The sequence below is a fragment of the Hippoglossus hippoglossus genome, chromosome 10 (assembly GCF_009819705.1).
Source record: "Hippoglossus hippoglossus isolate fHipHip1 chromosome 10, fHipHip1.pri, whole genome shotgun sequence".
NCBI classification, from domain to species: domain Eukaryota; kingdom Metazoa; phylum Chordata; class Actinopteri; order Pleuronectiformes; family Pleuronectidae; genus Hippoglossus; species Hippoglossus hippoglossus.
In genome coordinates, this window is record NC_047160.1 from 27,386,292 (window position 1) to 27,408,828 (window position 22,537).

The 22,537-nt window shown below is 47.7% G+C and overlaps 2 protein-coding genes across 2 annotated transcripts; one reads left to right on the plus strand and one right to left on the minus strand.

Annotated features, from left to right (window-relative positions):
• The first annotated feature begins 1,375 nt into the window (after positions 1–1,375).
• Positions 1,376–11,752, plus strand: matr3l1.1 (matrin 3-like 1.1). Its single transcript, XM_034597722.1, is given in 30 exon segments — positions 1,376–1,428; positions 1,529–1,754; positions 1,787–1,900; positions 1,950–2,321; positions 2,437–2,498; positions 2,578–2,616; positions 4,514–4,590; positions 4,679–4,710; positions 4,796–4,826; positions 4,829–4,917; positions 5,019–5,055; positions 5,058–5,143; positions 5,763–5,879; positions 6,145–6,269; positions 6,358–6,679; positions 6,942–7,000; positions 7,090–7,244; positions 7,320–7,413; positions 8,131–8,177; positions 8,320–8,339; positions 8,415–8,543; positions 8,625–8,749; positions 8,963–9,191; positions 9,223–9,359; positions 9,885–10,008; positions 10,223–10,310; positions 10,432–10,553; positions 11,461–11,472; positions 11,474–11,584; positions 11,623–11,752. Coding segments are annotated over 29 exon segments (3,144 nt in total). The 3' UTR covers positions 11,495–11,584; positions 11,623–11,752.
• Positions 11,753–12,824: 1,072 nt separating this feature from the next.
• On the minus strand, positions 12,825–22,132 carry matr3l1.2 (matrin 3-like 1.2). The gene is given in 33 exon segments (XM_034597723.1): positions 12,825–12,950; positions 12,985–13,143; positions 13,256–13,318; positions 13,321–13,354; positions 13,356–13,371; positions 13,445–13,579; positions 14,177–14,235; positions 14,542–14,675; positions 14,770–14,811; positions 14,813–14,899; positions 15,010–15,099; positions 15,101–15,142; positions 15,434–15,472; positions 15,474–15,521; positions 15,523–15,551; positions 15,583–15,587; positions 15,816–15,834; positions 15,921–16,017; positions 16,120–16,338; positions 16,404–16,677; positions 16,765–16,889; positions 17,974–18,150; positions 18,230–18,355; positions 18,690–18,806; positions 18,966–19,015; positions 19,128–19,225; positions 19,823–19,861; positions 19,938–19,999; positions 21,009–21,247; positions 21,250–21,303; positions 21,306–21,462; positions 21,464–21,720; positions 21,723–22,132. Coding segments are annotated over 32 exon segments (3,051 nt in total). The 5' UTR covers positions 21,778–22,132; the 3' UTR covers positions 12,825–12,950; positions 12,985–13,080.
• Positions 22,133–22,537: the final 405 nt, after the last annotated feature.

A 22,537-nucleotide genomic window follows, 5' to 3' on the forward strand; every position in this document is an offset into this window, starting at 1 on the left:
AACAGAAGAAGAAGAAGCTGAAGATTTCTTCCTCTTGACTTTTTATTTTTCGCTTCGTTAAAAAATCGCGTTTTTTGTCTCGTGAACGTTTTTGTTGTCGTCGTGTCGCTTGTGTGACGTCAGTCTTTGCTTTGAGGTGAGTCCGCTGCTGATGACGTGTCTCTGTCCGCGGTTAGCCGCTTGCTAGCTGTTAGCTCGCTAAGCTAACGCTGTTAGCGGTGAAATCCATCGTTTGAGTTGATTCAGTTTGTTGAGTTCGATCAACGAGTCTCACGATTAATCGATGAATGAATCAGTTCGATCAACGTGTTCGCTCGAGTTGAATGAATCAGCTGAAACATCTGTATTATTGTTTCAAATAAGATGCTGAGATGAAAATCTCTTATTTCACTAAACTGACGCAGGTTTGATTCCAGGACATTTATGAATCAATGTTAAAACTAATGATTCATAATTGTCGATAATTGATGAACAATCATATCTTGTGTTTGTAAATGTCTTCTTCTGTTCAACAGTCTCCAAACTCCAAATGTAAAATACAATATTTACAAATAATATTTATCACATTTGTTAAAGATACATTTTTCGGGGACAAAGTGGACAAAAATTGTATCAGGATAAAAAACCCTGTCAGTATTTCACTATCTCAAATAATGTCACTTAATTATAATTTCTTAAAGATTAAATTATTCTGCATCATATCGATATTAAACTAATATATATATATAATAATATTGTGCACATGATTGTTATTTTTCTCCGAATAATGAAATAGTTGAATCTGTTGAAAAGAATTGAACTTGTTGTCTAAACAACCAGTTTCTCTGCTGCTGTTCAGTTTTTCTTTTCCTGTAAACCTGAGACGTCTCCTCGTAGAGAATCACGGACGTGTCCTCGTAGAGAATCACAGACGTCTCCTCGTAGAGAATCACGGACGTCTCCTCGTAGAGAATCACGGACGTGTCCTCGTAGAGAATCACAGACGTGTCCTCGTAGAGAATCACAGACGTCTCCTCGTAGAGAATCACAGACGTGTCCTCGTAGAGAATCACAGACGTGTCCTCGTAGAGAATCACAGTCGTCTCCTCGTAGAGAATCACAGAAGTCTCCTCGTAGAGAATCACAGTCGTCTCCCTCGTAGAGAATCACGGACGTGTCCTCGTAGAGAATCACAGACGTTGTCCTCGTAGAGAATCAGGACGTGTCCTCGTAGAGAATCACAGACGTGTCCTCGTAGAGAATCACAGACGTGTCCTCGTCAGCGCTCGGCCTCAAAGATTTTCCTCTGGACAAAACCTCGGCCTCCCATGTGTCTCTGAGTCGTTACATCTCCTCCTCCCTGACACCTTCTGTCTGCAGGAACACTTCGTCCATCATGTCTCACAACTACAGACCGCCTGACTCCGACCTCAGACCTGATCCTGCTGCGTACTCTTCAGATCGCCGTCACACATCGCTGGACCGCCGCTGTTACAGGCCGCCGCAGGCGTCTTTTCTCTCCATCCTTCCCGTCCTCTTCCTCCTCCAGAGGCTCGGCTCAGTGGTCGCAGGACGGTGCTCTCAGCATCCTGAGCAGCTGTGGTCTGGAGCCCAGCGACTTGTCTCTGCTGGCCGAGCTGCCAGAGGACGTCCTGACGGTGGAGTCCCTGCCTCATGTCCTCAATCAGCTCAAAGGAAAGAGAGGGAGCGTCAAACCTTTCCCCACCAACGCTCCTTCCTCCTCCTCTTCCTCCTCTTCCTCCTCTCATCCTCCCAGCCTCCGTGCAACGATCTGCCGTCAGCTCCTCCTCCAGAGACTGGGATCAGCTCCGCAGTCAACCAGTCCAGTACCCGCTGGGTCAGGTACCGTCCCGTCCTCTTCCATCTGAGAAGGTTCAGGACCACTGGGGGAATCCCAGAAACCAGCAGCTCGCTCAGAGCAGACCCACCGTCATTCTCGTCTTCGTCGTCCAGCTACGTGGTGGACTTCCACCACCGACCCGGGACCCTCTGATTATGGTACGACAGGCAGAGCCGCTCGTTCAGTGTCCTCACGGGACCGACCCTCTGTCAGGTCGGCAGCACCAAACGACTGGACTTGTCCTTCCCGTGTCTCTGAGTCAGGGTCGGCCGGTTACAGGTCAGCTCCTCCCCCTGAAGGGCACCAACCTCCACCTCAGGGGAGACGCCCCGAGTGCGAAGGCTCTTCCATCAGGAGCAGCCGGCTCGCCGTGGCCGCCTCCATGCCCACCACGAAAGAAGCCCTGGACTTCCACGGCAAGCTGCCACAGGCGTTCCCGTACTCGTGCTCTCTGTGTGATATCACTGTGCTGTCAGAGAGGGTAAGTACTCCTGTCCCCGGACCCTCCCCCGCTGGCTGGGGTCGGGGGGGGGAGCTGAGGTTTGCAGCTGTGATGTAGAAACTCAGCAGATCTGCCTCTGGTTCTTCTGTTTCAGGTCTGGACCAAACACATCAACGGCACTTACCATGCAGACGGTCAGCTCCGCCTGCTGCAGCGGTCAGTACCGATATAAACAGACAAGTTCTGATCCAGCTGCTTTCTGCTCGTCTGCTACTAAACACATCGATCTCCTCAGGTTTCCTACGTGGGACTGTCGGATGGAGACGGTCAGCAGGTCAGAGGTCAACCCTCCTTTGTGTGTGTGATGACGTCATGTGACTCCGGCTGAGCTCAGAGCCAACATGTGACCTGCTTGACCAGTGACATCATCTGAACCAGCAGCTCTTACTGGTTCCTGGTCTCTCCCCCCCTATATCTCCCTTCTCTCCCCCCTCTCCTCCCCTCTATCTCTCCCCCTCTCCTCCCCCATCTCTCTATCTCTCCCCCTCTCCTCCCCCATCTCTCTTTCTCTCCCCCTCTCCTCCCCTCTATCTCTCCCCCTCTCTCCCCCATTCTCTATCTCTCCCCCTCTTCTCTCCCCTCATCTCTCCCCCTCTCCTCCCCTCTATCTCTCCCCCTCTCCTCCCTCTCTCTCCCCCTCTCCTCCCCTTTATCTCTCCCCCTCTCTATCTCCCTTCTCTCCCCCCTCTCCTCCCCTTTATCTCTCCCCCTCTCTATCTCCCTTCTCTCCCCCTCTCCTACCCTCTATACTCTCCCCTCTCCTCCCCTCTCTCTCCCCCTCTCCTCCCCTCTCTCTCCCCCTCTCCTCCCCTCTTCTCTCACCCCTCTCCTCCCCTCTATCTCTCCCCTCCTCTATTCTCCCTTACTCTCCCCCTCCTCCTCCACCTTTATCTCTCCCCCTGCTCTATCTCCCCTTCTCTCCCCCCTATACCTCCTCTATCTCTCCCCCTCTCCTCCCCTCTATCTCTCCCCTCTCTCCTCCCCTCTCTCTCCCCTCCTCCTCCCCTCTATCTCTCCCACATCTCACTCCCCTCTATCTCTCACCCCTCTCCTCCCCCACTCTCTATCTCTCCCCTCTCCTCCCCCATCTCTCTTCTCTCCCCCTCTCCTCCCCTCTATCTCTCCCCCTCTCCTCCCCCATCTCTCTTCTCTCCCCCTCTCCTCCCCTCTATCTCTCCCCCTTCTCCTCCCCATTCTCTCTTCTCTCCCCCTCTCCTCCCCTCTATCTCTCGCCCTCTCCTCCCCCATCTCTCTATCTCTCCCCCTCTCCTCCCCTCTATCTCTCCCCCTCTCCTCCCCCTCTATCTCTCCCCTCTCCTCCCCCTCTCTCTCCCCCTCTCCTCCCCTCTATCTCTCCCCCTCTCTATCTCCCTTCTCTCCCCCTCTCCTCCCCTCTATCTCTCCCCTCTCCTCCCCTCTCTCTCCCCCTCTCCTCCCCTCTCTCTCCCCCTCTCCTCCCCTCTCTCTCCCCCTCTCCTCCCATCTTATCTCTCCCCCTCTCCTCCCCTTTATCTCTCCCCTCTCTATCTCCCTTCTCTCCCCCTCTCCTCCCCTTTATCTCTCCCCCTCTCTATCTCCCTTCTCTCCCCTCTCCTCCCCCCCTCTATCTCTCCCCTCTCCTCCCCTCTCCTCTCCCCCTCCCTCCTCCCCTCTCTCTCCCCCTCTCTCCTCCCCTCTATCTCTCCCCCTCTCCTCCCCTATATCTTCTCCCCCTCTCTATCTCCCTTCTCTCCCCTCTCTCTCCCCCTCCTCCTCCCCTCTATCTCTCCCCTCTCCTCCCCTCTCTCTCCCCCTCTCCTCCCCTCTATCTCTCCCCCTCTCCTCCCCTCTATCTCTCCCCCTCTCTATCTCCCTTCTCTCCCCCTCTCTCTCCCCCTCTCCTCCCCTCTCTCTCCCCCCTCTCCTCCCCTCTCTCTCCCCCTCTCCTCCCCCATCTCTCCTCCTCCTCCTGATTTAACTGAGCTGCTGATGTTTTGTGTGTCTGTGCGCTGTCACTACTCCTGTCAAAGATAGTTTGAGAGACAAGATGCTCCACTCTGTAACGTAACTGAGTGTTTTCTGGTTAGATACACACACTGTTTCATCTACATTTCTTCATCATCTTCATCATCATCATCATCACATATGGTTGACTGAACAACATCCCAAATATAATCTTTCTGTCATCTAAGGGCTGACAACCAATCAGAGAAGAGTAAGGATGAAGAAAAGCCGACCCGACCGCCTCAGTCGGCCAATGAGAGCCAAAGTAAATCGATCTTTTCGTGTCTCTAGTGTTGTTCCCAGTGTTGTGATCGTTATCACTGCATGAACATGTGTTTTATCCCTGTGTTTAGAGTCTCAGTGGAATCAGCAGTGGACTAAGAAGGTAAAAGGTCTCGGTGGAATCACGATGTCGCTTGATTCAGCTGCTTCATTAAGAACTGAACAATAAACAAACTGTTCCTCCTCAGACGTCAGACAAGAGTAAAGTGGTGTGTGTGAAGTTCCAGCTCAGTCTGTGGATGAGACGTATCTGAGGAATCTGACTCAACCCTTTGGAAAGATCGTCAAGATCCTCATGTTCCCGTCTTTAGTGAGTCCACGGATTATTTCACATTCACCTGAACATTTATTTGTTGGATTCAACATGTTGCTGCTGTGAATTATTGTTTATCTCCTTTCTAAACCCTGCAGGCGTTTGTGGAGCTGGGCTCCGTCGATCAGGCGAAGGATTGGTGAAATTCCACATCAACTGTCCTCCAACTGTGAATGGAGAGCAGATGGAGTTCAGCATCTCCAGCACCTTCAGCTTCCTGCAGGTACAGACTAACCCTAACCTCAGGTTCAGTCGAGGGAGATGATCTGATCAGACAGAAACAATGAAAACAGAAAGAAATGCACTGAAGAAAAGGGGCTTTACATATTTATATTACAAATGTCTGAGTCAGTTTGCTGCGTTTCCAACAGAAATTCCTGGAACTTTTATTCCCCTTTTTCAAGGAACCAAAAGGTTCTACTCGTTTGAGCTGTTCCACTACAGTCCACAGGTGGCAATAATGCAGAAGACTAGCTCCATGAACATGGAGGAGATTCAGATCTGCTGCTGTCAATCTGACAAAAGACAAAGTAGCAATAGTTATTCAAAGCACCTGAAACACTCTTATCACTCTTATTTTATGAGTAGGGTCAAAAGGATTTCATTTAGACCCTGGTCCCTGCGGTGGAATCTCATTAGGTTTCAGGTTGTCCGTCCCATTCTTATGGACGTGATATATGGTCTCGTGATCACAAGGTCACAGGGACCCTTTATGAATCTGGGGATAAAACTATGCATTAGCTTCAGGTTTGATTCAGTGTCGAGTGTTGACTTTGTTCATTACATATTTTCTAAGATGCCGTGAATTAAAGAGAAAACATTGTGTGCGTGTTTTTCTGCAGAGTTCTCGGGTCGTGAGCTTCACTCCGGCTCCAACAGGAGAAGAAGGCCGATCCGACCTGATCAGCATCGTCAAACGCTTCGGCCTGCCGCTCTACACCCTGTTCCTGCCGTCTATGGTGAGGTCACAGGCTGTGACTCTGCTCTGAGATGATGATCCTTCACAGGTTCATCATCTCAGTCCAGCTACAGAGGAAGTTAGAGCTTAAATCAGCTGTAAATTCTGCAACAGATGAACGTGAAAGTTATTCAGTTAGTCGAGGAAATGCCTCAGGGTTTGAGATCTGAGTTTGAAGATGGAGGGAATGTGTAAAACTTCCAGAGGAAGGTTAAAGTTTCCTCCGTCAAGGACAGAATGGATCATTTGCTGTTTTTATTTTTCAGGCGTTTGTGGAGATGAAAAATGTTCCTGACGCTCAGAAGCTGGTTGATTATTATTCTGCCAAAACTCTGAGGATCAACAGCGACCTCGTCAAAGTGTCCCTCTCTGGAGAATACAGGAGCCTCATGTGAGTACGAGCAGCCAATGACTCACCAGCCTGACTCATCCACCAATCAGGGCGCGACTGCAATGGTGATCCTGTTTCTCTTCTTCAGGCGAGTTGCTTCTGCCACGAGGTACGAGGAGGAAACGCCTTCGACCAAGAGGGCGAGGAGTCGAAGCCGAGAGCCGGAGGACAAGACAGAAAACCAGAGGAAAAGATCCCAGATCCAGAGAAAGATCAGAGATGAGTCCAGAGCAAAGAGGTCCAGGTCCAGTGATGAGTCCAACAGGGGGAAGAAGTCCAGGTCTCGATCTAAATCCAGAGATAAATCCACAGAGAAGAGATCCAGATCCAGAGAAAAGTCCAGCAGCACATCTTCTGGACAGAATGGATCCAGAAAAAGACGGAGGAACCAGAAAAAAGTGAGAAACTTGGTAAGAGAAAGAGAAATATATCCTGTAATCGCGTGTGTGGTGTCAGGATGTTTCTGGGTTACATAACAGTTTTTAATTGAATTCTATGTGATGTTGCAAAAGTCTTTTTACATCTATTTATATTGAAGCTGGATGTTTTTAATTCTTCTGTTTTCTTATTTATAGAATTAATCTCATTTGATCTGAGTGAACTTATAAATTCAATGAGTGATTTCATGTTTCATTGATTGTTGTTGATGAAACGATCTTCGTCCATTCACAGACTCTGACTCCAAACCTGAACCTGCAGAGCACAGACCGAGTGAAGAAGACGAAGAGTGAGTCTCATTTCTACAGAATGTTAAACAGGTCAGTGAACACCTCACTCACACTACAGCAGAGCGTCAACATGTCCAACCTGTGACCTGCAGGTCGTCTGCAGAGGACAGCGACATCGAGGGGATGGAGGTGATCGGAGAGGATGTTGAGAATGTGGACGATGAAGACATGGAGACTGCTGAGGAGGAAGAGGAGGAAGAGGAGGAAGAGGAACATCCAGCAGAGAGAACTGACTCGACACAAGAAGGTACAAATAGAAATGACTGAAACAAAAGTAAATGATGACAAAGACAAATTGTTAAGAAGTGATGTCTGTTTTCAGAGAAGGAAAATGTGGTGAAGGAGGAAGAGGAGGAGGAAGTGAAGGTGGAAGAGGAAGACTCCACCAGAGAAAGGAGGAGTCAGCAGCCGATGAGGTAAAGTTTTTTCAGAACGTGTTTGTGTTCACTGAGACGCAGGAAGTGGTGAATGTTGTCATGGTAACATGTTGGACTCCATGTTCACAGGTTATGGGATTGGCTGATTATATTATGGGAAATTCACTGAAATAAAAAATGAAACTCAGGTTTTTATACAGAAACAAAAGTTCAGCCATTAGATTTATTACAGGAAACATCTACGACACTCATCCGTGTTCTGATCACACAGTGACGGCCTCTTGTATCATATCCACCAATCACAGTTTGTCTCATAGATCTTAAAGGGACAGTTCACTGAAAAATGAAAAGTCACTATCTCCTCACTTTGATGGAGGGGGGGTGATTGAGAAAACCCTTCTGGAGTCTCAGCTGTAAACAGCGTCAGAGCAGAATCCAACACAACTGAAGTAACTGGAGACTGAATCTTCAGACGTAGTGAAACAACAGAAACACAACATGCCTCCATATCTGCTCCTGTGATGTCATCAAGTTTTCACAAGCCCCGACTTTCAGATTTCAACGAGAAACGACGTCTTTACACCAAGTTTTTTAGCCTTAATGTCCACCAGAGGTGTGGAGGGGTCCCTGAAGGCACCACGTAGCCAGAGATCAGGGATTTGGGCTGAAAGACGTCGTTTCGAGCAGATATGGAGGCATGTTGTGTTTTTATGTTGTGTTGTTCTCATGTTCTGGTGTTCTGGTGTTGTTGTTCAGGAGGGGACCAGATTTCCCTGTGGACCTGGAGAACTGCATCACCTCTGGATGAACTGGAAGAAGAAGAAGAAGAAGAATCCGATGACTCAGGTTCTGACAAATGAGCTGGAAACAAAGTTGAGTTCTTGAACATGTTTCCTTTGATCTGTGGGAACTTGAATGACACGCGTGTTGTGTTCTTGTTTTTAGAGACTGCAGCTGAACCCAAGGTTCGTCTCATCCTGAATAAAACCTATTTTCATGTGTTGCTCAGACTCGTCGTTGATATTTGTTTCTGTTTTCAGTCTTCGGCCACCAGAGTCGTTTTCTTCAAAAAACTGCCGCCGCGTTTCTACACCGACGCCGAGTTCGTCCAACTGGTCAAAGGTGTTGGAACGCGGTGTGCGCTATTCCTGATTCGCCGACAGCAACAGGTTAGAAAAAATATCGGAACAAATGATTCTCGAACTTCGGTTTGATGAGACTTCAACATTTCTCTCGTTTGTTTGTTTCAGGGTTTCATCGAGATGTCGTCGTCTGATGAAGCGCTGAAAGCCGCCCGAGTGCTGAACCGTCAAACTTTTCTCGGATCCAGACTCTTCGTCAACATCTCCCACAAATACACCCGACTGGTGAACGGGTCAGAGTCTGATCAGCTTCTCTAGATCCAGAAACATTTTTATTCATGAATCATGGATCACTGTGATTTTTACATCCCTCACGTGTTACATCGTACAACTGATTACACGTATACATGTCACATGACCTCATCGTTTTCATTCTGGAATGTTCAGTCTGAATCTGATGAGTTACGTTACCGTGCTCATTCATCCGGAATCTCTGTCCCGGCAGGGTACGACGTTCAGTCGGACTCCGACACGGAGAAGAGCGAGGGTCGAAGCAGCAGGAGGAGAGACAGGCTCAGTAAATCCAGAACCTCGGACAGAGAAGAGGCCTGCAGGAGAGAGTCAGGGTCCAGAGAGACTCCAGAGAGAGAGTCTGCATCTAGAAAGACTCCAGAGAGTGAATCTAGAAAGACTCCAGAGAGAGAGTCTGGACCCAGAAAGACTCCAGAGAGAGAGGTCGGGACCCAGAAAGACTCCAGCGAGTGAGTCTGCATCTAGAAAGACTCCAGCGAGTGAATCTAGAAAGACTCCAGAGAGAGAGCGGGACCCAGAAAGACTCCAGCGAGTGAGTCTGCATCTAGAAGACTCCAGAGAGAGAGTCGGGACCCAGAAAGACTCCAGAGAGTGAATCTAGAAAGACTCCACGAGAGAGAGTCGGGACCCAGAAAGACTCCAGCGAGTGAGTCTGCATCCTAGAAAGACTCCAGCGAGTGAATCTAGAAAGACTCCAGAGAGAGAGTCGGGACCCAGAAAGACTCCAGAGCGAGAGTCGGGACCCAGAAAGACTCCAGCGAGTGAGTCTGCATCTAGAAAGACTCCAGATGAGAGAGTCGGGACCCAGAAAGACTCCAGAGAGTGAGTCTGCATCTAGAAAGACTCCAGAGAGTGAATCTAGAAAGACTCCAGAGAGAGAGTCGGGACCCAGAAAGACTCCAGAGAGTGAATCTAGAAAGACTCCAGAGAGTGAATCTAGAAAGACTCCAGAGAGAGAGTCGGGACCCAGAAAGACTCCAGAGAGTGAATCTAGAAAGACTCCAGAGAGAGAGTCGAGGACCCAGAAGACTGAAATAGAGTTGTTTCCAAAGGTGGGTCAAGAAGACAAGAAGTTGAAAGGAAACGTTGTGAGTGACAACGAATCTTTGCCTGAAAAAACCTGAAGTCACAAAATGAAGGGGAGGCGACGGAGAAAGACGCTCCTGAAAAAGAACCAGCGATGAATCCTGGGGAGACTTCAGAGACGGAGACGAGTCCAGATCAACCACACACTGAACAGGTGACACTGAAGAGCTCAGTCTTATCGTCTGCTGATTGGTTCTGTGTCCCAGACTCTGAACCCTCAGAGAAGATGCTCTGTGTGAATGTGCTGTAAAGAAGAAAAGATCTTTTATATACAGAACCATCGATCTAAGTCGTTTTCAAACACCCCGAGTCCAAAAACATGTTAGAATATTATAATTCTATTATCATGATAAATTATCTTTCTTTAGAAACCTGCGGATTCTGATCGTGCAGTGAAACTGGAGCAATCACCTGCAGGGGGCGTCGCTGAGCCTGAGAAACCCACCAAACCTGTTGGTAAGAAAAAGCTCATCTGACGCAGAACGACATGATGAAAATCTAATGAACCAGGATAGAAATGTCCGCAGCAGCAGCACTGGTGCGTTCACTGTCACCAAATCGTGTTTTTTCTCCGCAGGAACAAAGTTTGTTCGGCCGGTCGTCGGTTATTTCTGTCACCTGTGTCAGGTGATCTACGCCGACGAGGATGAAGCCAAAGTGCAGCACTGCAGCAGCCTGACGCACTACAGGAAATACCAGGTTCAAACCAATCAATAAGTAACCTAACGGACGGACTGATCTTAAACTAAATCTCACTTCATTTTATTTACGACTGAAATGTATTTATTCAAATTACATTTAATTTTAAACTTTATTTCAGATCTTTAATGTTTAAACTCATAGTTTTTAATAGAAATGAGCAGAAAAGCAGCAAAATTTGAATATAAACTTAGTCACTTTACGTCTGTTTTATTTTGATTCTTCAAATATTTAAACCCAATTTAATCTGAGAATCTTTGTGTGATCGTCAGCTGATGTTTTATCGACTCCAGCTGCTCTGATGTCACAGAAATTTCTTAATCGAGGCCTCGCCCACACACCCATGTGACCAATCCTGAGTCAGTGTCAGCTGTCAATCATGACGTCTTGTTTTTATATCAAATAACTGATTCAAACCAAACTGATCAGAAACACTTGAACAAACATCAGTGAGATAAGAACGACCTGAAACGACAGAAACATTTATTTAACGTCTACTCTGATCTCTTTAGTTTGGTCCATGTCCCATCTGCTAACATGGAGGTGGAGGACCTATACAGCAGCCAGACACCAGGGGGCGAATACGACGCTGTGGCTTCACTTTGGGAGCTGTCCGTGTCGTCTTTATTTAGTTAATATTCTGCGTTTTTGTTTTGACACTAGGGGGTTGCACTTTCCCTACCACAGGTCCAGTGAAAAACACGAACTTGAACTGAGAACAGGAACCTTGTTCCTCCAGCGAACCAGCAGGGTTCTCTTCTTTACCACGGATTTGAACGCACCTTAAAGCAGCTGTTTGTTGAGACTCCCTCATGAACGGTTCAGAAGTTTAATTCACGGTGTGATTGACACTGTCGACGCTCCGCTCAGTTTAGATAAAGATAACAGAAATGTGTTTCATTTCCAGGAGAAGACGGGAATCGGACCCGTGGACGAGCTGAGTCGCTCAAGATGAATTCATCAGTTCACTGAACAGACAGAAACTAAATGGATGAGTCCCTTTGAAAATCTACGTTGTCCAGAGTCGCCAGGTCAGACTGGTCTGTTGCTTTGGAGACCTTTTAAAAAGCTTTTCTGCTCGTGGACACTTCAGCAGGGTCGAGGGTTTGAAACCAGCCTCAGTGGAAACTGATGAAGATGATCAGCGGTGCTACTTCCTGCTTTCACAAATTGTTAATGTCAAAAAACATTTTCTGGAAAAGCTGTTTGTTGTGACTGTTTATTTTTTAAGTGTCATCGTCATTAATATAAATCACAGGTGACATAAATAACAAAACTTCAACATTTGAAACAAGACATTAAATAAAATACTTTGACATTTTACTATCCAATTACTGTTTGATCATTGGAAACCTGTCTTCTGTGTAGTGACCAGCAGGGGGCGACTCCACTGGGTAGTTTCTATAGAAAGTGACTTCTCACTTTATAACGTCAGTAAACATTCAGGAGTTTCTGTCTCAGTCTCTAGTTTTCAAGTCTTCTTCAAACAGCTGATGTTCATTTAGTGAATTATGATCATTTAGAGTCAAACAGACCATAAAGCACCGGATGTGTTTGGGGGGGGGGGGGTGGATACCACAGTGTGATTGACCGCTAGTATCGTCCAATGGGGTGCAGGTGGACGAGCTCTCAGTCCGGCTCCACCCCCAAATGATTACTTCTGGTTTCAAAAAAACCAAGATGGCGCAGAACAAACTGAGGCTTCAGAAGTTTCTGTTGATTGTTTTATGTCATGACGATGATGTCACAGCTGCTTCACTCAGGTTCCATGTTTTTCTTTTGTTTCAGAATCAACAGAAAATAAAACTAAGTTAAATTTGAGGAATCTTTGTTAAATTTTATTAAAGAAATAAACATAAAAATTCAACACATTCAAAGTTTGTTCTGTGACTTTTGTTAAATATTGAATTTGTTTTTACGTTGATAGTGAAACTGACTTGAATCTGTTTGTTGCTGGAACTATTTCCTGACAAAGTACAGCAGCGTATCCATCCACACGTTACTTATTGTTTAACTGATTAAAAATAGTTCCGGTGAATAATTTTATCTGAATACAGAAAGTTTGGGAGCAATGCTAACAGTCCCCCCCCTCACCATTCTTTATGCTAAGCTAAGTGATCGTTCCTCCTGTCGTGCACTGTACAAGCTGGATGGTTAAAACTGTAAAGAATTGGGATCTAGAAAAACCCCAGAGAGAGAGCAAAGGAAAAACCGGTCAGAAAAAGCCTCTAGAACAAAACCAGATAAACCAGCAGATTGAAAAACATCAGATTCAAACAGAGATATTTTAAACCAAAGCTGGATGAAGGAGCTGATGTGAAGAGGAAACGTATTGTTCGTGTGCAGCAGCTCCTCACGTCTGTTCAGACTCTTCCTCCTCGTGACGGAGCTGAACACAGATGACGTCTTCGTTTACCTGCCTCACAAACACCTGATTGGACGAGCTCCTCGATGACGAGCGTCTCCTCATCGACACCAAACTAAAAGTTAAAGTTCCTGCTCCTCCCTGATGAGGAACCTCCTGTTTTCATGACGACGTCTTCTTCGCCCTCTTCTTCTCTGCTTTGGTTTGTTCCTTCTCCAGATATTTCTGAACCAGGAAACACCAGAAAACGTTCATACACACATGTGACAACACGTGAAAACTGTCAGTCACTAACCCAGTGATGCGTGAATAAGATGTGGGCGGAGCCGTGTCTCACCTGCAGCTTATCGTAGTGCGCCGGGCTGCTGCAGTGCGTTTTCTTCGCCATTTCTTCCGTTGGAGTAAAAACAGGAAACAGACTCGACAGTAAAACCCGTTTCACGTGTTCAACACCTGCAAACAAACAGACCTGAGTTCATCCTGTCACAGGGGGATGATTAAAAACTCTGCACTCGTCTTTTCTCACCGATGGGGGTGTCGGGGTCATGGGGGGGGTAGCGGCAGAGACGCCACACTGGTCTGTTTTCAGCAGGTGGGGGGGCTCGGTGTGTCTGTCCTGCCTTGTCTCCGTCTGGTCCACCTGCTCGTCCTGTTTCACGTCCTGCAGCAGGGGTTAGGGGTGAGGTTGTGATTTCATATCAAGACCATGACATCACCACATTCTGGGGGGGGGGCTAACATGCAGAACAGACTAACCTGCAATATATATGTTTCGTTAGTCTTGACGGAGCAATGTGCTCTTGAAGCGTCCTTATAGTTATTTTTAATATTATATGGAGCAGGTTAGCATTAAGCTAGTTAGCATTAAGCTAACATTCTGCTGTGCCTCATTAGCTTCCTTTTAATCAAAGCTTCAAACGTGTTTTTATTTGATTTGTGAAGTGTTATATTAATAAAGTAGTTTTTTCTGGAGCTCATGTGAGAGACTCAGTAAACTGAGGTTTGAGTAAACGGTGCAGACACAGTTGAAATGATCGATTCTCTGACTCACTTCTTCTTCACTCTTGGGTTTCTGATCAGAAACTTCAGGATTCGTCTCGTCACTGCTCTGCATCTCATCCTGCTTCGCCTCCTTCTCTTCCTCCTCCACCTCCTTCTCTTCCTTCCCCACCTCCTTCTCTTCCTCCTGCACCTCCTTCTCTTCTTCCTCTGGCTTCTCCTCCCTGGCTTTCTTGGTTGGAGGCTCTTCAGGATCTTTGGAGGACGTTGTGGTCAAACTGCTGTTCTCTTCTCTTTGTTGTGCTCAGACATCGATGTCTAGAAACCCAAAGAACAAACAAGTTCAAGTGGAGCTGCGGATAAACGTCTTATTATTCCACGAATAAAATTTATATTCACGTACGTGTGTGTGTGTGTGTGTGTGTTGTGTGCGTGTGCGTGCGCGCGTCTGTTTCCAGAGGGTCAACCCACTGGAGGTTTGATTGACAGTGTTGTGATAAGATTTCACTTCATCTTTGACAGACGGACCTGAACACGTAACGCTTGTGGGGCCACTGAGGCATCAAGATGACGATGCAGGCCCTGGACCAGTTCTGCTGCAGAGGTCCAAGTGTTTGAACTCACCCATGTTTGAGCTGCCTGTACTTCCTGCTGACGTAAACCGTCAGACCGCTTTCCCTTGGAGCTTTGGGGGATTGACTTTGCAATCTTCTGCCATTTTCCTCTGCGTCCTCTGCGTTTTCCATCTCAATGAAACACTGAGGACAAAGACATCAGACATAAACTGATTGTTTTTATCCCCTCACTGCTTTACACTCGTGGTTCCTCCGGCCTCAGCTCAGGGTTTCCTACCTCTCTCTTGATCCTGTTGAGAAAATACTTCCTGACGACCCCCGAACGGCTCGGCCAGTTTCAGGACGGCCTCGTCGTTGAATTTGCCGCTGGGGATCTGACCGATGTACACCACCCTGCTGGTGCCACACTGAACATCACACAACACAAAGAAGTTCATCAGGCTGCGCTCACACCGACCTGCAGAGGTCACTGTAGCAACTCAGGGGAGAAAGAAGAAGAAAAGAGGAGGAGCTCCACCTGGATGGTGGGGGTAGGTCATGAGTGACTGATCCTGACGGGTCGACCGCACACCGTCGCCGTGACGTTACTGTTGTAAAACTTGGCCCTTATGGGCTCGAGCTTCCTCTTCCATGTCGAACTGAAGGTAGGCCTGAGACAAACACAGACGTGCATTCAATACCTCCACCGACCAATCAGGTTTCTGTTTGCTTCCATGTGTCTCACTTCCTGTGGTATGTTAACGAGGTCAGGGTGACCTTTGACCTTCAACCTCTAGATTTAAAACATTCCATCTGAGTGTTTGTGCCAGTTGTTCACATGACGGACGATGATGTCATAACCATGATGTCATTGTAAAACAACCTCCACAGGTGTCAGAAAATACATTTGAAGGATGAAATCTTTAAACCTGTAAATCCTCCAGACAAACAGCTCCACGTACCTCGAGTCTTAGGTCAAGAACCAGGTGTTTGACCACTTGTGCCAAAAGGTTTGGCGAGAGCCAGCAGCTCGTTGAGGAAGTTGTAGCCCTCGTCTGAAACCCACGATGTTCACCGACCCTCATACCTGAGAGAGGAGAACAAACTTCACTGATACTACCTGAAGGTGCTAATACCATCATGTTTCCATGGCAACCAAGTGAAGCTTCTTTCATCTTCTCCATTCAAACAGAAAGTCTACTACCCCCCCCGCTGATCAGACGCCGTCTACAAACCATCAGAGTGGAGTATAGGTAGACTCCGCCCACCGTAGGTGATCGACAAACCATCACATGTAAATGATGTGAGAAAAAGAAAAAGAACATGACTGTGAGTGACACTTACCCCCCCCCCCTTGTGTTGTCTGCAGAGAAGAAGAGACAAAACTCATTAAAACACATGAGAACCATCTCTGTGGTGAAATATAAGCTCAGTGTATCGTCAGGTTACCGATGGTGTCGGAGTCTCGGAGCTCTTCGTCCTCGTCTTCTGCGACTTCGTCCAACGTCACAAAGTCCTCCATGTTCTCCATGAAGTCCTGATCGAGCTGCGGGAACCGGATCAAAGTTCAGCGTCACGCTAAAGAACTTTAACTCTTAATCTCAGCTGCTGTTGAAACGTCTTAAATACTTCTAAGATGAAACCTCCACCTCGTCAGCAGGCGGCTCCTCCTCCAGCGCCTCGGAACTCTCCTCCGGGTTCGGTCATCGGTTCTTTTTGTTCTCGTGTTCCTCGGTGGAATCTTCGGTTTCTGTTGGTTCCGTTGCTCCCTCTGACTCCGCCCCCTGCTTGGCCTCACCTTCGGCCCCGCCCACAGGATCCGGTGTGTGGTCAGTGACATCATCAGGGACCTGCGAACGTCACGGACTTTAATTTTCAGAAATAACTTTCCCGTTAATCCTCCATGTTTGTTTCTGTTCAGCATCTCCTCACCTCCTGAACACCTCCTGAAGACTCCTCCACTGTCTCCGCCTTCTCGTCTCCATCGGTTACCGGCTCCTCCCCCTCCATCACTCCAGACACCCCCTCCTCCTCAGCAGGTTTCTCCTCAGCCTTGGCTCTGTTCTCCTCCTCCTCCTTCTTCTCCTCCTCTCTGGTCCTGGCACTGGACGAGGAGGTTCTGGAGTTGGAGGAGGTCCTGGATCCAGAGGAGGCGTTCCTCTGGCCCCGGCCGTCTCCGGCAGACCCCGCCTGTCTGCGGTTCACACTGACACACAAATGAGTGAGTTCATACAAAAGCTCATCTACGTTCTTGTACTTTGTTCCGTGTGTCGGACTGAAGCTCTCGACTCACTTCAGTGTTTTGTACTTGGCGCAGATGTTGAGGCGTATGGGTCGACCCTTGATGGTGAGCGGGTTCACGCTGTAATACTTCACCAGCATCTCTGCGTCCTGCGGCGTCCCCAGCTGGACAAACGCCTGAACACACATATCATCACATCAAATATACTTTTATTGTCCCATAGGGTTAGGGTTATTACAAAGACAACAACAAACAGTACAAAGACATATCACACAAGACCCAGAAGGAAAACGCTGAATAAAAGTGAATTGAATGAGAGATGAGAATCAGAAACTTGCATTAAAAGTTAAAAACCAAAGTGTGAAACGTGCCAGTCAAGTGCGAGGGTTGTTAGATGCATGACCGAGTCAACGCGTCTCCTTGTGGAGCAGAATGATGGACGTTGGTATGAACGACAGCTGGAGGCGGAGCTTGGTCTTCCACGTAAAGGCTCTCTAACGTCCGCCTGATGGTAACAGGTCGAATGCGACAGAATGTGTGACGGGTCATTAAGGATCCTGTGAGCAAGTCGGACCACAGAACCTCCGAGAGACCACGGACAGATTCAGCAGCTTCTCACCTCTTAGGAAAATAATAAATCAACACTTTTCACCTGAAAGCAGCAGCTGGATGAAAGTGAGTCTGATGTTTAGTGTGAACATGAGAAAGTTTCCTCCTTCACTCCCTGAGCGTCTGTTCTCTGTGACTCTGCTGAGTGGGTTCCATCTCCTGTGAGAAGAACTGACTGAGAGTCAGCTTCAACTGTCACAACCAGCTGCAGGTGAAGAGTGAAGCTGAACTGAGATCAGTTAAAAACACTCTGAAGTTATTAACAACCAGAGTTTATCTCCAATATGAACGAACTGTCAATAACCGTCTCTTCTCTCGCTTTCTCTCGTGCTCTCTGAGCCCCTCCCCTCCTGATACTAAAATACATGCAGGAGATTTGTGGACGGGCGGGGGGGTGAGCAGTCTGCTGTGAGAGGGGCAGGAGAAGAGACAGAGCGAGAGAAGCTGACGGCTTAAAACATTCACGTAAAATTTATACTCGGAACAAGCCACGATACATCGAGGATATTCGATATCTCGCCCACCCCTATGTTCAAAACTTTGTGTTTGCAGCATTATTTCTAAATATCATTTAATAAATATAATCTGTAATTATAAAAGGTGCATTAAACAAATTTGACTTTTAGAGACAGGAACACGTCTCCTCTTTACCTGGTCAGTTAAAAACAGGTGTTTCTCCACGATGCCAAAGCGTCCAGCGATGGTCAGCAGCTCCTTCTTCTTCTCTTCCTCTCTGGGCAGGTTGGAGAAGAAAACCACCTGGCTGTCGTGACCTTTGACCTCCCTGACGGGCCTGTCCATCAACGTGTCCGACGACCGACCTTCTTTCTGCCGGTTAAATACAGAACTGTGAATGTTTGAGGCTGAGGGACGTTCAATTTCATGTTGTCTCAAAACGAATGGTTACCTCGATGACCATGAGCCTCCTGGACAGGTAGAAGGTGATGGGTTTTCCGTAGAGAGCTGCAGGATGCTGATCGTAGTAGTTCACCATGTCCTGAGCCTCCTCGTGGCTGTTCATCTCTAAGAACGCCTGATGGAGACAGAGAGGCGATCAGGGGTTCGAAGGCTGAACAACACTGGTTTAGTTTCAGTCCCTCCAGATGTTCCCGACATATAACATTCACAATAGTATGAGGTCACCGTGACCTTTGACCTCCGAAATATTATCAGTTCATCTTTGAGTCAAGTGAACGTTTTCACCTAAAAATCCCACGAGACGTTGAGATGTCATTTTCACAAGACAGTGACGGACGTACCAACATAAAGACGGAAAACCTGAACGCCTCGGACTGGCGCTGGCGTGGAGACGTAACGAAGAGTGAGAATGTTGTGACTGAAGCAGATGTGGAAATGTGTCTCCTGACCTTGTTGTTGAGGACCAGATGCTCCCTCAGGCAGCCGAACGGCTCGGTGAAGGCAAACAGAGTCTTGTTGCTCAGAGGCTTCCTGGCGTATTTCACCACCACCACTCTGCTCCTCAGCTGAGGACAAACAACAACTTCAACGTAAAGCTTTAGCTTCAACGCTGCAAATACACAAACACATAGGATCTATTGAGGTTCACGACAGAAAACACTCTGTGATTCAGTGAGTCCTCGTCAACACATTAGAGTCTGATCATCAGGATCAATAACACTGACCTTGTTCTGTCCCAGCTGGTTCTTTCCTGACAAACTAGATCCTCCTGCTCCTGACACACAAACAAAGCCTCTGAGTCAACTTCACCTACACTTCATGTGAAAGACTTGAGGAGGAGGAGGAGGAGGAGGAGGAAGACCATGTCAATGTCCTCAGTGTCTTACCCCAGCTGGAGGACGTCCCTCCTGCTGCCCGAGCTGAAGACATGGGGGCAGGTCCCAGCAGTCCAGCTGACAGGTTGGGGGTCTCCAGAGAACCCCCCCTGGATGAAAGATTTGCTGTGTTACTAAACATCTGTCTGTGTGTCTGTCTGTCTGTGTGTCTGTCTGTCTGTGTGTCTGTGTGTCTGTGTGTGTCTGTCTGTCTGTCTGTGTGTGTCTGTGTGTCTGTCTGTCTGTGTGTGTCTGTGTGTCTGTGTCTGTCTGTCTGTCTGTGTGTCTGTGTGTCTGTGTGTGTCTGTCTGTCTGTCTGTCTGTGTGTGTCTGTGTGTCTGTGTGTCTGTCTGTCTGTGTGTGTCTGTGTGTCTCTGTGTGTCTGTGTGTGTCTGTCTGTCTGTCTGTGTGTGTCTGTGTGTCTGTTTGTTTCTGTCTGTCTGTGTGTGTCTGTCTGTGTGTGTCTGTCTGTCTGTGTGTCTGTCTGTCTGTCTGTGTGTCTGTGTGTGTCTGTCTGTCTGTCTGTCTGTCTGTCTGTGTGTGTCTGTGTGTCTGTTTGTTTCTGTCTGTCTGTGTGTCTGTCTGTGTGTGTCTGTCTGTCTGTGTGTGTCTGTGTGTCTCTGTCTGTCTGTCTGTCTGTCTGTCTGTGTGTCTGTGTGTCTCTGTGTGTTTGTTTGTTTCTGACTGTCTGTGTGTGTCTGTCTCACCCTCTGCCTGACGACATGGCAGGGTCCCACTCTGGATACCTGAACACAACATTGAGTTTAACAACAAAACATCTGCACAATCATCAATCATGTTCAAACTGTGTCAGTGACTCACATGTCCAGGAGCACACGTCTGTTCTCAGCATGTCGCAGTCCGTTAACATGCTGGTTCCACTCCTACAGACACACACACACACACAGACACACACACAGACACACAGACACACACACACACACACTTTTTGTTAAAGGAGCAGTTCACCCTCATATTAAAGTGTTTTAAACATATCATCCTCAAAGTGTTTTCTGAACATTAGAGCATGAAAAGATTTTAACACTAAATTATTCATCTGAACATGAAGTGAAAATGTCTCCTTCAACATCAGATGTCACTTTATTGAACCTCGAGTGGGTAAAAAGCTGCATTTGTTCAAAGGATCGATCGTGTGCAGAGTTTTGAACTGGTGATGTCACCGACTGTTTCAAATACGTATAAAGTGTTAAACTGAGCTGGAGCTGAATCATTTGAGAGGGAAGAGTCAGCATCTACAGCTTTCAAAATAAAGTAACACTTTCTTTTTAACTGACAAGATTCAAATTAGATCATTTCTATTTTACAGCCGTTTCAGAGAAATCAGCATTGAAAAAAAATTACAATTCTTTAAAATCCACATCTAAAGTCTTTGTTTCTGTTAAATAATAAATGATAAATTGTCCTCAGGTCTTTAATCTTCCTAAACTACGCTGCTTGTAACAGCTGATACTGTAGACGGCTGCTGATTGGTCCACGACGTGTCGTCTGGGCTACTTTTATTCTCCTGGAGGTAAAAATGTGTTTGAAGAATAACAGTGAATTTTATTGTGACATTTTCTGTGTAACTTCCTGGTATGTACATAAAGAACGTGAACACACGAGCTGGATGATGTTGGTTAGAGGGTGAAAGGTCACGACTGAGGAGACTCACATCTGACTGTGTCGGGTCGAGAGCTTCAGGTGTCAGTGCAAGACAATGAAGAATCAGTACATGAGGTAAAGAGACATAACAACCGGGACGTCCCGTCACTGGAGGATTGATTAGCATCTGCCACTGACTGACGTGGACAGAAGACTTGAGCTCACGTATCTGAACAGAAACATTTAAAGTTAGTCCGAGAAGAAAAGAGGAAGGAGTCTGGACGTACTCACCATGGTGGAATGAACGTCAAAGTCACAAAGAGAGCACACATGGGGGAACATGGGGGGCGCGACTCCCAAGAAGTCTTGGACTTTTCCGTTGGACGGGGAGCCCATCCTCCTCTGCATAAAGACGGGTTCAGACGACGGCGGCCCCATGCCAAGTCCACCGTAGGAATCGTGGTGGGAAAGCTCAGAATATGGCCTCTCTCTGCTCACACCCCCACTGCTGTAATTCAAGCCGTAGCCCGGCCGGAGACGTCCTGCAAGGGACTGTACCCAAAGTCTGCAGAGGGCTGGGCCCGGCTGAACCCCCACCTAGAGACGGACTGCCGATCCTCCCCATGTGCACCTTGTCCCAGCTGTCCCTGCCTCCTCGATACACAGAGTCAGAGGACATGGAGGACGCCCCTCGCCGCTCTCCAACATCCCCTTTGCGGCTCTTGAGCTGCATGAGGATGTGCGGGCAGAGTCTCCACGCTTATTTCTTCCTCTGGGATTTCAGCCAGAGCGTCCAGGTCTGATGGCGACAGCCCCAAACTGGCAAACAGCTTCATGGTGCTGCCAAGATTGCTGCCCCCGCCTCGCCGGGGCATCTGAGTACTGCCGTCCTGGCCCTCCGCGCCACCACCGCCCACCCCCACACCTGAGGACATGCCCCCCATCTGACGGCTGGATCGCTGTTCGTTCATGCTGAAGTTCAAGGTCTCTGCGGCGGCCAGGAGCCCCGGCCCACAGCGAAGTGTTTCTGACCACCGTCCAGCAGCGACTTCTGAGACATGACGGCACAAAGCGGAGCTGCAGCCTCGGCAGGTGAGTCAAGATAAAGAAGGAAGCTGAACAGAGTCTATTCTTCAAGGACAGGTGAAGTGAAACTTGATCAAAGTGAAGGGGAACTCCTCTTCCTCTGTCTGATTTCTGCTGAAACACAATGAGGTAGAGACATTCTTCAAAAGCTGCCTCCGCTGTGAAAACAGGAGCCAGCGGAGCGCCACTGAGCCACAGAGGCGTGGAAGACAAGGACTGATTCAGTCGCCTGAGTGGACGTCCGCTGCTAAAACTGGGACATTAAAGGAAACAGTAAAAGATTTAAAGATGCAAAGGAAGAGGAAGAGAATGAACTGATGTAGACAGAGTGAAGGAAACATCCTCAGGGAACAACGAGAAACTCTGGATATCAAACATCAGAGATGGGGTTAGTCTAATAAACCTTTATATGAATCACTGGCTGTTAACGTCTGACAGGAACTCTCATAAAGACGTGAAGGAGAGACCACTGTGCCCCCCCCGTCCTGCTCAACACACTAATAACTACATCAGATCATTTCCTACAGTTACAGTCTGTGAACAGACATGTTCTGTGTCTGTGGAAGAATCCTCGTACCTTCAGAGTTTAGAGTTAATGGATGAAGAGATCTGAACCGACACCCTTTCACCTTCTCACACAGAAACCACCGGTGCAGCTCCATGACAGAACTTAACACCTTTTATTGATGTTTACATCAAACTTAATGTCAGGAAGTCCTCAGTTCCTCTGCTGC